The 16,183-nt window shown below is 44.4% G+C and overlaps 1 protein-coding gene across 1 annotated transcript in view; it reads right to left on the bottom strand.

Annotated features, from left to right (window-relative positions):
- Positions 1-16,183, bottom strand: part of UBN2 (ubinuclein 2) — an 88,870-nt gene that overhangs the window by 72,431 nt on the left and 256 nt on the right. Inside the window, exons 2-3 of the mRNA XM_006861244.1 lie at positions 16,044-16,182; positions 10,935-11,027 (exon numbers count right to left, since the gene is read on the bottom strand). Coding sequence (XP_006861306.1) covers positions 10,935-11,027; positions 16,044-16,182 — 232 coding nt within the window. The remainder of the gene's footprint in view (positions 1-10,934; positions 11,028-16,043; position 16,183) is intronic.

Raw genomic sequence — 16,183 nt, 5'->3', positions numbered from 1 at the left:
TCATTCAATAATTTGCCCAGTGAATCTTTCAATAACGAAAGTCGAGGCTTGAATTTTTTCTTCAGTTCCCCCAGCTTGAGAAATGCTGACCGTGGTGGTCTTCCTCTTTTTCTCTGACCCTCCACCTTACCAAACATGATATACCTCTCCAGCAACTGGTCCCTCCTGACAATATGTCCGAAGTATGAGACACAAAGTTTGGTGATCTTGGCCTCTAAGGAGCACTCTGGCTGCACTTCTTCTAGAACGGCTCTATTGGTTCTTTTGGCAGCCCATGACACTTTCAATATTCTCCTCCAACACCTTAACTCAAAAGCATCAATTCTTCTATGGTCTTCCTTATTCACTGTCCAGCTTTCACATCCATACGAGGTTACTGAAAATACCATAGCTTGGGTCAGGTGCACCTTAGTCCTTAAGCTGACATCTTTGCTCTTCAACACTTTAAAAAGGTCTTGTGCAGCAGATTGGCCTAATGTAATACGTCCTTTGATTTCTTGACTGCTGCTTCCGTGAATGTTGATAGTTGATCCAAGAAGAATGAAGTCCTTGGCAACTTCAATCTTTTCTCTGTCGATAAGAATGTTGTTTATTGGTCCAGTGGTGTGGATTTTTGTTTTCTTGACAATGAGATGCAATCCATACCGAAGGCTGTGCTCTTTGATCTTCATCAGTAAATATTTTAAGTCCTCTTCACTTTCAGCAAGCAAGGCTGTATCATCTGCATATCGCAGGTTGTTAGTAAGTCTTCCTCCAATCCTGATGCTACGTTTTTCTTCATATAACCCAGCTTGTTGGAGGTCTTCCTCTTTTTCTCCAACCCTCCACTTTACCAGGGACTGGTCCCTCCTAACAATATGTCCCAAGTATGAGAGATGAAGTCTGGCAAACCTCCAAGGAATGCTGGGCCTACAGATTTTAAAAGGATACAAGGACCTTCCTCCCAAGTCTCCCAAACAGAATAAATTTGTTAAAGCCATCCACTTGTGCTATTTCTGTTACAGCAACTCGGGTAACTAAGACAAAAGGTAAATACCCATTTACAAATGCACTCAGTCAGACATAACTCTATGTGTGGATTACTCCCATTATCCCTTCCACTCCTGTTTAGCCTGCATCTCTATCCAGGCATCTCCCTGCAGATCACTGTGATAGCAGGACTGTGTATGCCATAGTAATCGCCTCTGTTGCATTTAGCTCTTGCACTGCACCCAATATCCTCCCCTAATTCCATCACTGTTTTGCCAAGCAATGACTTATTGTATATTGCCTTCCCCATCACCCAAGTGTACAGAGACTCACTAGCAAAGAATCTTCAAAAAATTTCTTTTAGGAAAAAAATGTCTGAAAGGATCTACAATTCGAAAGAGGGAAAAAAAACACAGGCACCAGGCATAAGGCGTGAAGGATAGGTGCTTGGGGCCAAGAAACCCTAGGGTTTCAAGCTCAAGTCTTTGCTGTGTGTCACTCCTGAACCTGAGGATGCTTCACCATGTCATTAAGGAATGTCTGCCCAAAGGCTTGGGTTACAAGTGCCATCCTTTAAGATTGGCTCTGGAACTGTCTTGTCCCTGCTATTGCAAGCTACTGTTTGGCCAAGAAAATTCAAGTTTCTCCTTGTGCTTGACAGTATCTGGACACCTAAGCACTTTAGACGAGTTTCACCCCAATGTAAAGATCATGTTCTTAGCCCTGCATCTCTACCTCAGTGAGTGGAGCAGGAGCCGCAGCCTCTTTTCAGGCCTCTTCCTCATAGCTACCCGACACCACACTATGCTGGAGGGAGCTCTGGAGGACTTCTCTCATCTACGATACCAGCAGACGCATTGCTGATTCTCAGCATGAAATCAAAGGATCAAATATAAAAGGAGCGTGCAACAATGGTGCTCTCTACTCGCAGGTGCTTTTCAGGGGTTTTACAGCTGACAACACTGCCGAAGCCAGACAAGGTGTGGTTGGTGTTGGTAATGAAATGCAGTCAAATATCAGAGAAAATGATGTCATGGAGTTACTCAGTACCCATGCCGAAGAACTAAACCAGTGAAGACCTTCGAAGCCTAGAATAGCAAATGAGAGCATTTGAAGAAAAAGGCAGGGACCTAAGAACTCTAGAACCAAAAGAATGTTTGATGGGAGAGTTAGCTGAAGCCTTTCATCTCACTGAAAAAGAGATGGCAAAGTTCAAGGGGCAAGACCCTAACATGAGAGGCTCACCAGTTTACAATTACTGAGGGTCTCAGCGGCTACAAGGTCATTTAGGACAAGAAAGAAAAGCTCTGTGCAAACCTTTCGAACGTGAGTGTTCACCTTCAATCACGATTTTTCGTGTTTTTCAAGTTAAACTGTTTATTTATTTTGTAGTACTATATACCTATACATGGAAACCAGAGTGGCATCATACGATAAGTACTGGAATGAAAACCATAAGGTCCACAGTTCGAGCCCATCAGCCACTCCCCAGGGGCGGGGGAAAATGAAGCTTTATGCTCCTGCAAAGATATGAAGCCTCAGAAACCCTACACAGGGTCACTATGAGTCAGAGTCGACTCGACGGCACTTAACAACAACATCCTACACACACAGAGATACAGAGATTCTCTGGCTTCAGCACAGTACCCCACTGAGTTGTTATTATATACTACAACATGATTAAGGAGCCTGATAGCAGGGGTTACTCGATGGGCTTCTAACCACAAGATCAACAGTTCGAATCTACCAGCCAATCTGCAGAGAAAGATGAGGCTTTCTGCTCCTATACAGATTTGTAGCCTTGGAAACCCTACACAGGGTCACTAAGTGTTAGCATGGACTCAACCGCACACCACTACCACCACCACCACATTATGATAAAGATGTTTTTTGTGTATTTGGAGCATTCCTCTTTTATATGCATTGTTGTTTAGTGTTGTCAAGTCGGTCCCAATTCATAGCGACCCAATATAGTGTTCCCAAGGAGTGGCTGGTGAGTTTGAACCATCAATCTTGTGGTTTAAACTGAACTTTCAGTCTAGGGCTTTAAACTATAGTGCCATACCAGGACTCCTTTTATATGCATAGAAAGGTAAAATACATATACTACATACTAAGACAAACATTTGACTGTTATTAAATGCTGTTAAGACTGTTATTAAACCATATACAGAGCCGACTCTGACTCATAGCGACCTTGTACATGGTTTCTGAGGAACAGCTGGTGGGTTTGAACCACTTACCTTGTGGTTAGCAGTCCAGTGCTTATTATACAGTGCCACACCATGATTCCACACTAAATAAGAACCATATACACCTACAAATTAGACTTAAAAGACAGACTTAGGAACCAATTTTGTTCGAAACATGGTAGCTATCGGTTCTTGTCATTGTATCACCTTTTGTATCTTTTGAACTTCTATCAAGTAGAGACCTAAAATTACTTCCTTAGGTCTGGTCCACCAAATTTTAATACCTGTCTTTCAGATTTTTCGATCCTGCTTGGCAGTTCCACTGTGGGGTGACCATGTGGAGAGCCTATATTGAACATGCCCACACCTGACCTGCTATTTCTGAACTCCTCTCCCAGAGCCAGGGTCCCATGGCTTTTGCTCTCCTTATTAAGAACTCAACTCCCCTCCTTCCTCAGAGAGGGCCACTCATTTTCTGGCCTGGCTTCTCTTGACCTCACCTCACTTTTTTGGTCTTGCTCGAGAACCCTGTCCCCTTGGCCTGCCTCCTGCCTGGCCTTTGCTTTTCTATCCTCTATCCTCCAGTCCCCTGATCATACGGAGATCCAATGTGCTATAAAGTGTGTCAAGCTTTCTACAGCTGCCCAAAAGGCACATCTAAATGAATTCACAAATACCAATATTCCTCCTAAAGGAACCTGAAACTAACCAAGGCATATATAATGGGGTTCTTCTCCATACCAGGGAGCTATTCTGGACTGCCCTATGGTCCCATGTCCTGAACAAGAACACTCTCTGCAGGAGAGTCCAAGATTTGCTTCATCAACTCGCTGGACCTTTGCAGCTGTTTATTTCTGCGGTTTACATGTTCAACACATCGTACACAAGATGGACTTCCTAAACCAACCAACAGACCAAATCCCCTTTCATTGTTTCTGATGTAAAATGGAGAAAGCCCTTTCACCCGGCTCCTCCCAAGCTCAGCTCACTGTGACTAACAGATAGCAGCGCATACGTACTGACTCACTAGTACCTGCTGAACCTGATCATCAGTGTTTCAAGCCAACACAGCCTGATGACACTGAAATGTGACACTGGAAAGCAAACAAGATGGACTCTAGATAGAGTCGCATGGTACCAGCGAGACTAGCCAATGCCCATGCATGGAGCACCTACAGGCCTCAGAACCTGCGCCAGGAGCCAACACAGTTCCAGCCTTCAGGCTGAAAGTCAAACATGGCCACCTCACAGAGCTTCCCTTTGCGACTCAGTCCTGTCATTACCTTATCTTCCTCCATCTCTGATTTCTTCAACCTACAGTAAAAAGGTGGTGTTTTCAAATTTGTGAAAAGACAGCAAAGCACTGAGTGCAGTCTCCTTCATCAGTACTTTGGGATGATGTGGGACCTTCTGCCTCAACACCCGGATGCTGGTTCCTCGGGGGCTAAGCAGGCTGAGGAGAACTGATTTGGTTCAGAGAGGCCAAAGAATTAAAGGAGTTCACCAGGACACGTGGTTACAAATGGAAACTGTAATGTAGCAAGAGTGACGTGAGCTGGAATTCTCCTTTGCCCTTTATCCCCAGAGTTGATTTGTAGTGCCGCAGTACTGCTAGTCTATGGAATCCCAAACACCTGGCTATCTGTGTTTTGTTAAAGGGAATTGGTATTAAGAAGTTTGCCCAAACTCACTCTCTTACTCAGAGCCCCCATCTAATGGGTCTTCAGGGTCAAGATCCAAAATCAGGTCCAACAGACAAAGGAAAACCAGCTCAGAAAACACTGCTCCCTCAGTGTTAGTTACTAGCATGAGACAAAGATATAATTCTTAAAACTCCCAGAAAGAGCACGGATATGCTTTCATAACACCTCCTTCTTGTCAGTCTCACATCTGAGAACATGCTTTTTCAACAATCTACTCAAGTGAACGGCATTTGCTGTGCAGACATCACTAGATGGGATGATCATCTTTCCAAGATACTGCCATTCTTTAAAGCGGATCCAGACAGAATCCTTATAAAACACCAAAAGAAAATATTTCTTAAATATGTTTTGCTTTTCATGAAAAATAGTGCTACTCCACTTGATTAGTTGCATGATTTGTAAGACTGCTCAGAATTACCTTTTACCATTTTATCAAATCCTGACCTCCCTGTAAAAATGCATATGAAGCTATGGGGGATAAGAGTCCAATGTCATACGAAATTAACCATTAGGTGATTACAGTAAGGTGAGCAAATGTGAGAGCCACAACATGACTTTCTGAATATGAAGAAATGCCAGCAGAAAACACCGCCTCCTACTCAGAGTCTTTCAGATCCCCAAGGTCTTAGCTGAACACCTGATGGGGACCTGGTAATGCGGCAGGTGTGGTTACTTAGATTACCGAAACAACATATCGCCAGTTTACATGGTCTTGTGGTGGCTGGGGTAACCGTGAGAAAAATCATTAAAAGAAATCCTCAGGCCACACAGGCGGTTCTGTGTCCTAGGAGACAGCCACCAAAGTAAGCCTTGTTCCCAGTTCTCAAGTGTGTGATGGCATCAGAAACAGCATGTACACACAGCCTACGAGCCATCCGGAGGCCAAGCTGGAGACTGGGATCTCTGGCTAAGCCCCTGGGGGCCCCTGCCACCAGGAATGGGGAAACACGCGGGGCTGCACTAACCTGCTTCCTCCCCACAGGAACCAGCAAGACTAGTTTGGAGCGCACAGAAGTAGACATGTCCAAAGTTAGACTTAAGTTGTATTAATAAATTAAGTAAAAGGACGTAGTCAAAAAGTATCGTCGGAGTTACCTGGTGCTACTTGTAATAGCTGTATGAGGGTAAGTCAAAAAGTATCGCTATAGAATCAGAGACACCTTCTTTAAGGAAGCTGTTGTTTTTTGACATTTCCTCTATATCTAAGTTGACACACTGTTGAGGGTAGTGTTTCTCTCTAGCCCTTTCCCAGAGTTCTGCGCTCTTGTATTAACAGTGCCTCAAAGGATTCAAAATGTGTTCCTTTTCAATATTCTTTGCATTTGGAGAACAAAAGAAGTCTGAAGGAGCAGGACTGTAGGGTGGATGGAGTGAGGTTGTCAATGAAATTCTCCAAGGATAACCTTGCTACCTGAAAGAATGAGCAGGTACATTGCTGGGATGGAAAACAATTCCTTAGCCCACTTTCCAGGCCTCTGTCTCACCAGTATTGTTTTCACCTCCCGTGATTGTCCTGTGTCCTTGGAGAAAATCAATCAAGGTGCCCCCCCCCCAAGTTCTCCCCCAAAACAGTGACCATACCCTTCTGAGCAGTCCTTTCTGCCTTAAGGTGAACTGGCTCAGATCTCAGAAGCACTGTTGTGAACAGATCTTTCTTTGAAGGCACATGACTAAGACAAGCATATGATTGAAAGAGCTTGTCTGTAGTTACCCATCGATCATAAAGACATGTTTAATCATGTATTGTTTGGGATAAACCCATGCATGTCAGAACTGAAAACCTAGAAGCAATACTTTTTGACGTACCCTTGTACACACAAGTCCATTTCGTACTCTAGAAGCCATGCTGCCCTCTTCCCAAACTACCACTTAGCAATTGGTAATGAACGCACATTGTCACACTGCCTGATCGTAGGGCCACAGCAAACAGGCCACAGGCAGTAAATACAGGAGACAGCAGGGGAAATCCAGGACATAAAACCAAAAAACCACCAAACCCACTGCCATGGAGTAGATTCCACCTCCCAGCGACCCTAAATAGGTTTTCCAAGGCTACGAATCTTAAAGAGAGCAGGAAGCCCCATCTTTCGTCTGCAGAGCAGCTGATGGGTTTGAACTCAGACCTTGTGGTTATCAGACCAGTGCTTATCCTACAGTGCTAACCAGCTCCTTGGGTAGTACAAGTAGGTACCACACTATGTTGCTAATCACAAGGTTGGGGTTCAAGTTCTCCCAGAGGTGCTTCAGAAAGACCTGGCAGTCTACTGACAAGAGTTCACTGTCACGGAGAGAACCCTAGAGAGCTTAATGTTACTGTTACACACAGGGGTCACCACAAGTCAGAACTGGCTCAATCCTCCACCACAGAACCAAGGGCTGCAAGAGAAAGGGCACTTCATAGGAACACTACAGGATCTACCTTCCCAATCTCCTCAATGGGAGCCTGCTCCCCTCCGGCGACCCCTTCCAATACAGGCAGACAGACACACTAAAAGACCCCAAGTCTCACACCTGCCCTTCAGGCTGCCAACACACCACACACCCCTCCCCCACTGTCACTCGTCACCCCCAGCACTGCCCCCCCAGCACCGCCCTCCCCCTCCATCATCAGAAAACCACAAAGTCACCACCAGCACCAACCTCATGCCCAGATGCATCCCAGAAACCCCACATGATCTAACGCCCTCAGCCGTACAACACCCGTTCCCCTTGACAATGGAAATCACAAACCCTCTCATGTACCACCAATGACTCTGCCCATTGAGGGCAGAATGTAAACATAGACTGAGTGTGTAAGCAAAGATCCTGTGGCAGGTCCGCCTCGGTCTCAAACCAGGGCTCAGAGCTGTGTGTGGCCCAACTCGCATTGTCAGACCCACAAGGGGCCGTTTCAGTGAGGAGCCATATTGAAAAGTAAAAAATGCCAAAGGAAAATCCAATCTCTCTGCCTTCTTTTGAGAAGCAAAACTCTGGAACGATAAGCCCATGTTCCTGCATAGCAGTAGCTGTTCCCTCTGGAAGTGGCATGTGCCGTCCCCTTGTGGGACAGTCCCCATGCTCCTCCTCCATCAGGACTGGTCAGTGAGGGCCTGTCGGGCACCTGAAGGACACTCTCTGAACTACAGGATGCAAAGAAAGGCCTCTGCTTGTAGTCCAGTGTGATCTTTCTGAGAGCCCACAGCTGGACAGAGCATCTTCTCCCCATGCACTTGTTGCCCCATCATTTTCATCAAAGTTCCCAAGTAATCTGTTGTGGACTTGAAGGCCATGATAGCTAAGAAGAATCTAGACTAGCTGAACTCAAAGATCCAAGTCAGCAGGGTAGAGTCAATGCACAGAAGGTAAAGCCTCATCACACTACCAAGCCTTCTTGGCGTGCAGAGAGTAAGAAGGAACGCAGGATTCTCCATCATGTCATGTCCGCAAGAGAGCTGCTTAGGGAACTACACACAGTGGCCCACATTTTCTCAGCATTTTGAACTGTTCTATGAGGTTGGCTGGGCAGAAACGATTTTCCTAATACCAGAGCACAGAACAGCCAAGAGCCTTCCCTGAGATCATGCAGCTGGTTCATTCAGGGATTGGGTGGGACTGCAGCTGCCCTAACTTGCTTCTCTACTGGACACTCTGCCTCTCTCTGCCACCACTGGTCCGAAAGAAGAAACAATTCCAGGGGTGACTGAGAAAGATGGGTTCACAGGGACTGGAAGCAGCCACTCCCTGACTCTGCACCAGCCTGAAAAATTCCTTTCAGTTTCAACAACAGACAGACCCCTCTGCTCCTCCGCTAAGAGCCCGAGGAGCAGCTCCCACCTCTGTCCTGCCTCCCATCCACTGTACACCTTCCCTGGGAGATGACAGCTTAGTATGTTGCCATGGACGTCTCAAGACCTTGCTGTTTTCAAGCAAGAGTGAACAAACAGGCACCTGGCTTTCTAAGAACAAAGGATTAGAAGTAGAAAACAAACCAAAATTTTAAATGCATTCATCCTTTGACCTAAAGAAATCCCACTTCTAGGGCTCTATCATACTATATACAAGAGCCGTGTCACACTCAAAGCAATTCACCATAGCACTATTTATAAGATAAATCTCTGGAAATACCTAAGTCATTTGGGGACTGGTTAAATACACTGTGGTATTCCCACACATGGAATGTCATGCACTCCACAATCTAGTAAATGAAAGCAACAGAAAAGAATGTGGATGTTTTGCAATATTATGTATAAGGGGTGGGGGAGAAAGGGATACATGTATATACAGAGATAGAGATGTACAGAAAATACCTCAAGAAGGATCCCCAACAACATTACTTGCCTCAACGAAGTGGGATCACGTAGATGGACAACAGAAAGTAACTACCTCTGTACCTTGTTAAAACTTTTTCATTTTGAACCACGGATATGTACTACGCACACTTTAGAATACTCAAACATCTGAGATCAAAATGGCAGTATCTGTCTAAGGAGGAAGTTCAGAAGAGTTCCAAAAGGCAGAAGAATGGGAACAGGAAACAGGAAGACAGCATGATAAGTTACATTGTGGGGTGTTAATCAATGAGATGAAATACAATGTATAGGAATTGTTGAATGGAAAACTGGTCTCTTTTAGAAACCTTCATCCAATTCACAAGTTAAAAAAAAAAAAACCAGCCAATGTATTAACTTGTATCAAAAACACAGATAGTATTTTGGGCTTATCTATTATCCAGAACTCCCTGAGCACAGTGTGCTGCAATTAAACACCACAAGTTGCCATGAGCAGCAGCTTTGGCTATACCTATACCATCAAGGCCCTCCCCAGTCCCACCCACCCACCCCAGTTCATCCTTAAATGGTGAAGACCCAGAAGGATCTTCAAAAAATGTGAATCTCTCAATTTAGAGATAAGAAAACTGGGGCCCCAAAGGAATGAAGTAACACAACAGTTGGTGGCAAAGATGACTAGAACCTGACTTGTACTCCCGTCTAGTTTCAGATGGTCCCCAGGCAGCCAGCCAGGGTCTCCCTCAGTCCTCACTGAATCTGAGGATACTGCCAAGAATGGGGCTCATGTGAGCACATCTCCAATCCCGTGAGATACTGGCACAGAGGAAGCAGAAGGGCCTGCCTCTCACAGGGGTTCTGGTTCAGCACATTATCGAGGATGAACTTGGGGTGTGGAGTGGATCTATTGTGTCAAGTGTACTCAGAAATTTAAAGAAAAATGTGAAGCAGCTGAACAGTAATTACAATTTAACTGTGTATTAAAGCACACAAACCATTGTGGCCAAGAATATAAAATGTGAAGCAGCTGAACAGTAATTACAATTTAACTGTGTATTAAAGCACACAGACCATTGTGGCCAAGAATATAAAATGTACAGGAAATGTTGAGGGTCAGCAGAATACTTTCAAAGACATTTCATGCTGCTTCTGTCTGACTTCGATGCTCAAAAGCCAGGAAGGCTGGACACTACCACACCACCTTCCTTGTCGTTGCAACAGTGTTTCTTCATGGGGCCAGTGGAGAAGGTAGACACTGCTTGTCTATCCTTGTTCTTGCCACTCTGTGACCTCACATCATGACTTGACATTGCACTGAGCTTAGAGTCTCCCTGTACTTATGGGCAAAACGTGGCCACCACCACCTTACAGTGTCATCACAAGGGTGGGTGATAGAATTCTAAATTCAGCAAACAGCCTAGACTCTAGAAGGAGTCATGGACTATTACAGTCATCACAAAGCAAGTGAACTTCCACCCGACTGTCTAAGCGTTCAGAAGCCCTGGTGGCACTGCGGGTAAAGCAATGGGCTGCTAATCTAACGGTCAGTGGTTCAGTCATCGTTCACAGGAGAAAAGATGCAGCAGTCTGCTTCTGTAAAGAGGATCCCCTATTCTGTCCTTCAGGGTCGATATGAGTCGGAATCAACTTGACGGCAAAGGGTTGGCAGTAGTGATGTCTAATCATTCAGTTGGATTCAATTTGTGAGAACAACACAAGGTGGTTAACAGATACTTATAAGCCCCAGAAGGAAAAAGAGGCTGAGGGAACAAAATCTCTAAGTGAACACTGATTATTATACTCACATATTTCATTTCAAACTTCTTAGCCAACATTTCAACTTCTTGCCTCTCCCGATGCTCATCATTAAATGGGTCTTCTGTGTGAACAGGCTTCTTCTGAGTGGCAGTGAATGGGAAAAGAAATGGAAGCATTAGTGTGACTTCAAACAGAGCTGAATACATGAGAGTGCTTCAAAAAGCTCATGGCAAATGGAATCAAATGATGATGGAATTTTCCCACCGGCTTTTTGAGGTACCCTTGTATCCTTAAATTTCAGCAATAATGAATTTGTCCAAATCTGTCCAAATACTAACAAATATAGTCAGCAGTGTTAGAAGTAACTAGAAAGAAATGATCTACACCTGCACAGTGACCCCATGGTCAGCCGAGCAGAATCACAAGGGAAGCTGGTAAACATGAGAGCCCACTCCTCACAGCAGCACGCACCTTCCCTAACAAGATGAACTAGGAAACGCTTCTAACAACATCTCCAGATCAGGAACTAGCCTCAAATTTCAATCATCTGCCCATGAACTGTCATTTGATTATCTACAGTTGGGACCAGTATCAACGACCTCAACATTCTGCCCAGGGAGCACAACCGACGTTTACACAGAGCCAGAGAGTGAAATGGCTGTGGGAAGATTACATCAACACAGCTCCTTTCTAGCAGAGGAGAGAGGTGACTACAGTACATGGATTCCATACCCACATACATCCCACCTTGGCACCCAAACCAAGGTTAACCCATCCCTTTATTCTACTAGGTAGCACACACCTCTATACATGCTGTTGTTGTTGTTAAGTGCCGGCGAGTCGCTTCCAACTCATTGCTGCTGGGTTTGAACTGATGAGCTTATACATGAGGGGGCTTTAAAAAGTATGGGGAAATGGAATGAAAAGATAAGGGAATTCTCCCATAAACTTTTTGAAGCCCCCTCTTCTATGTGGTTTTTCATTACTAACAAAAAAGCTATTTATGGATAAAAATGCAATTTCCCTTCTATTATGGGTAGCAAGTTAATAGCAATAAAAGGAACTGAAGTAGAAGCTCCAAGTATTTAAAGCTGAAAGGATACGGTAGCTGAAATTGTGGATACAGATTTGGCTGCCCCTGACAGGTAAGGAGTCTGGTGGCCCAGTGGGTTAATCATTGAGCTGCTAACCACAAGGTCAGAAGTTCAGACCCACCAGCTACTCAGAGGGAGAATGATGAGGCCGTCTGCTCCCATAAAGGTGACAGTCTCGGAAATCCTATGTGGCAGTTTTCGCTGTCACATAGGGTCACTATGAACAGCAGTAATGCCCATTCACACTTGAGCATTTAGGCCAGGGATGGGGAACCTTTTTTTTCTGCCAAGGGCCATATGGACATTTATTACCTCACTTAATGGACATTCCCCACACCTGATTAAGGCTGAGATCCTATCTAGAAACCAGACAGAAAAACATGGACAGATGAATACAAATCAATTCATGGTACCTGGGACATAAGTGTCTCTCTTTTCCTTGAAGGAGTTAGTTTTAGAACCAATTTTGAAATTTCCTATTGTTCCAATAGGTGTGACCAATGGGTATTATCAACATGATCTAAAAGGAAACAGAATAGCGCAAGTGGACTGACGCTGAAGTAAGAAACCCTGAACATGCTCAGGGTGTGGCCTAACAGGAGGCTGGGGTCAAGGACAGTGAGCAGTGTTCAGGCCTGACCATTGTACACGGTCCCTGCAAGTCACTCTGGAGTTCAGACAGTAGGCCTTACTACCAGTCTGGCCCATCTTGTTTGTGTAAATATAAACACGTGGATGGGGTGTGTGCTTTTGGTAAGGATCACCTTACAGGCCAAGAGACTCCATGATTTCCTGTAGCCTTTATGCAGCCATCTAGAAGCCTGGCCCCTGTTTACTGTGACTGCCGCTGCACATCAATCTAGGAAAGTGACTTACTTTTCTTTCACAAGGAAGAAGTTTCCTCTCTTCCTGAAATAAAGGTCTAAATTAGCTTCTTTTTTGGCCAAGTGAAGAAAAATATCTGAAAATATTAAAATTACCAACTAGCCACATAAAAAAACCCAATCTAATATTTTTGTTCTTGGATCTTAACTTGTTAACACTTTTTTTAAGAAATGTTTCAGACAGTTTATCCAAAACATGCAAGAGAACAATAATGGATTACCACTTAAGTATCAGAGAATATAGCTGTAGCAACATTATATTCACTTTTCTTTTTATAGTAAATACCAATTAATGGTCTAGTTCATTGGCTTTCTGATATAATAATGAGATAAAAAGGAGTCCTGTTATGGCACTGCAGAATAAGCACTGGACTGCCAATCGCAAGCCTGGCGGTCCAAACCCACCTCTGGCTCCTGAGACATCCTATACTGGGTCACTGAGTCAGAACTGACTCAATAGGACTTAAACAACAAGAGTGTAAAAAGCATTTCTCACGTATGGGTCATCGACAACACTTGCTTCTAAGATGTGCTAGTACACTTCTGCCAGAGATGGTGAATACAACCTTTCAGTGTAGAAATCCCGTAATCCCGAACCAGAACTGTACAGAGGCAAGGTGACGGCCAGCAAAGCTGGGCCCAACAACCAAGGTGTTTTGTTTGTCATTATTTGCCAAGACACATTTCCTAATTGTGCCTTTCCTCATCAATGAAGTACAGAAAAAACTCTGCTTCTCTTACTCAATGGGTTCACTGGGCATTTATGAAGAGGGCTGGTAGAAAACAACCCAATATAGACAGCACTCATTAGCAGCGCACATTTGAATAGCCCCATACCCAATGAGAGAATCTGTAGTGAAAATCTTACTGGATGATCAAGCACTATTCCAAAATTTTCTAGCCTATTTCGCTTTGAGTTTTAAAAGAATTGCTTCCCCTGAAACTCTATATGACATACATGGTTGAATTACAATAATTCAAAATTAAGTGTATTTTGAAAATATTACAACATCCCTAAAAATAATGATGACTCTCCTTGAAGGGAAGGAAAACCAAATTAGGAGCTGGCCACCTTCCAGAGCACTGTAAAGGCCAGACTCTCACTCTTCCTAGGATCTTCTTTCACAAAACTGTAACAACTTTATTTGGAAAGACGTGTTTCTATGCTTTCTTATGTAAGGGATGTGTTCACTGGGAATACCCAAGGGAGAATCTGGCAAATCTTTGCTGCAGTAGTACTTTGTACAAACAATGAGTTTCTGTTGTTGTTAGCTACACTATGCCACATGACATATGGGATCTCATCAAAATCAGCAGTCATGATTGAATATACAATGAGAAAACTAGCCCAGTAACTGTAATATAAAGATTAAAATGAAGCAGAGTTATTAATCTTTTTCTTATTACCTGAGAGTAGCAATTCCGGTTATTATCAAGTTAACTAAGCTAGGTATCTAAAATGAACTTACCCCCAAACTCGTCTTTTTTTATATAGTGACATGCATCAATTACTCCGTTATTACGGCATAAGAAGCACAACAAAAAGAGAGTCACAACAGTGGTCTGTGTGTGCCTACTGTGGCTTTCGTTTTACTTCGTTTCAGCAGGATCCTCTAAATTTAAATTATATGTTCCTTTGTTTTACTACCAATTGGTTCTACAATGGAAAACGATATATTTATAAAATTCCGGATCCCCCACACTATGCAGTAAAGCGGGGCTAGTCCTCACCTCACGGAGTTCCCCTGCTTTAACTACATGAGCAAAGCACGGTGCTCAGGACTCTGACACACAGTAAAAACTCAGAAAATGTGAGATATTATTACATGTTCTGATGTGGTGCTGTAGGATAAGCACTGGACTGCTAACTTCAAGGTGGGTGGTTCAAACCCATCAGCTGCCCCTTGGAAACTGTATGCAGGGTCAGAACCGCCTAGACAACACTTAGCAACAATAATTTATGAATAGGGTAGGGAGCAAAAGTGCAAACTGACTAGTTCAAATATTTATTTGAAAACATTGCTCCAACCCAGTATTTTCAAAATTAGGACATTATGGAAAAACAATGACCTCATTGAACTAGTCACTCTAACAAGCACATGTGGAAAAGATCAAAAAGATCCCTACCTTTCATTCATTTTGGTTGAAAACGTTTAGCCATGATTATCATACAACTAGAGTAAACAGTGACATTGTTTAAGAAGATCCTTTCTGGCAAAGGAGCCACGAACTTCAGTTATAAAGACTGCTGAGTACATCAACAAAACAAATGACTACTGGAGTCCATTAGACCTGCGCTCAGCAAAAACTAATAAAGGGAGTAAGGTCAAAGCAACACATAGAACTGTTCTCTTTTTACAGTTACTCCTCATTTCCCTTTCTAACTTCTAAAGACCATCAAACCCCAACAATGAAAAGTGCCATCATCAAAAAATCCTCCGTCTCCATTGTTCAGTTCCAGCCAAAGCATATCTATACATTCTCAACAAAGTTTGTGAATACCCAACGCCAAGACTGTTTTCTTCACTCCCCCAAAATTACAACGGCAAAGTTGTAAACGCTCCAACCTGAACCTATAAACCAATTATGGGCGAGCAAATAGACTATTCGATTGGGAGGCGCCATATAAAACAGATGGGAGAGACACCTTTCCACTCAATCACAATGTGAACTAAGTCCATGGAAAAAACAAAGCTGAATAAGATTCCCAGAAGTAACCCCGGAGAGAAAAGCAGATAGTTCGACCACCCACCTCCCCGTCATTCCCAAAGCCGAATTCCCAGGGTCGAAATCTTTAGAGATTTTTAAATCCCCTTCAATGGAGAGAACCGGCGCGCTTGCATGCACGCACACACACTGCGCCATGCCCCCAAAAACTGATGAAGACCAAGGTGCTACCTAGCAAACAGATGACAAAATCTCTGGGCTTCGGGTTGGGGGGCGTGTCCCCCAAGGGTTTCTCTTCCTCGCTCGGGAACCACAGCAGGAGCTACGCGAGAAAACCCTGACCACACAACTTGCAGCCCCCACCCCCCCACCCCCATAGTGCTGGGAGCAGACAGGCGAGAGAGAGATGAGAGGTTTCCCAGGCGCGAGGGGCTGGCGCGGGCAGGGCTGGGGGTCGGAAGGCACGGGGTAGGGGTGGGGGGCCGCCGCCAGGGTGCCTGGGTCCGTGTACCCGTTGTTCTCCGCACAGCAGCAGCTCGGGGTAGCTGAACTCCACGCAGCTCTCGTCGGTGGGATCCTTGAGCACCAGCTCCAGGCGCACCGTCTGGCGGGGCGACGTCGGCGACGGCGCGGTCCGCGACGCCGGCTCCC

Source organism: Chrysochloris asiatica, unplaced genomic scaffold (genome assembly GCF_000296735.1).
Source record: "Chrysochloris asiatica unplaced genomic scaffold, ChrAsi1.0 scaffold00041, whole genome shotgun sequence".
Lineage (NCBI taxonomy): Eukaryota > Metazoa > Chordata > Mammalia > Afrosoricida > Chrysochloridae > Chrysochloris > Chrysochloris asiatica.
Note: the sequence above shows the minus strand (reverse complement) of the source record. Positions and strands in the feature narration are given on the sequence as shown.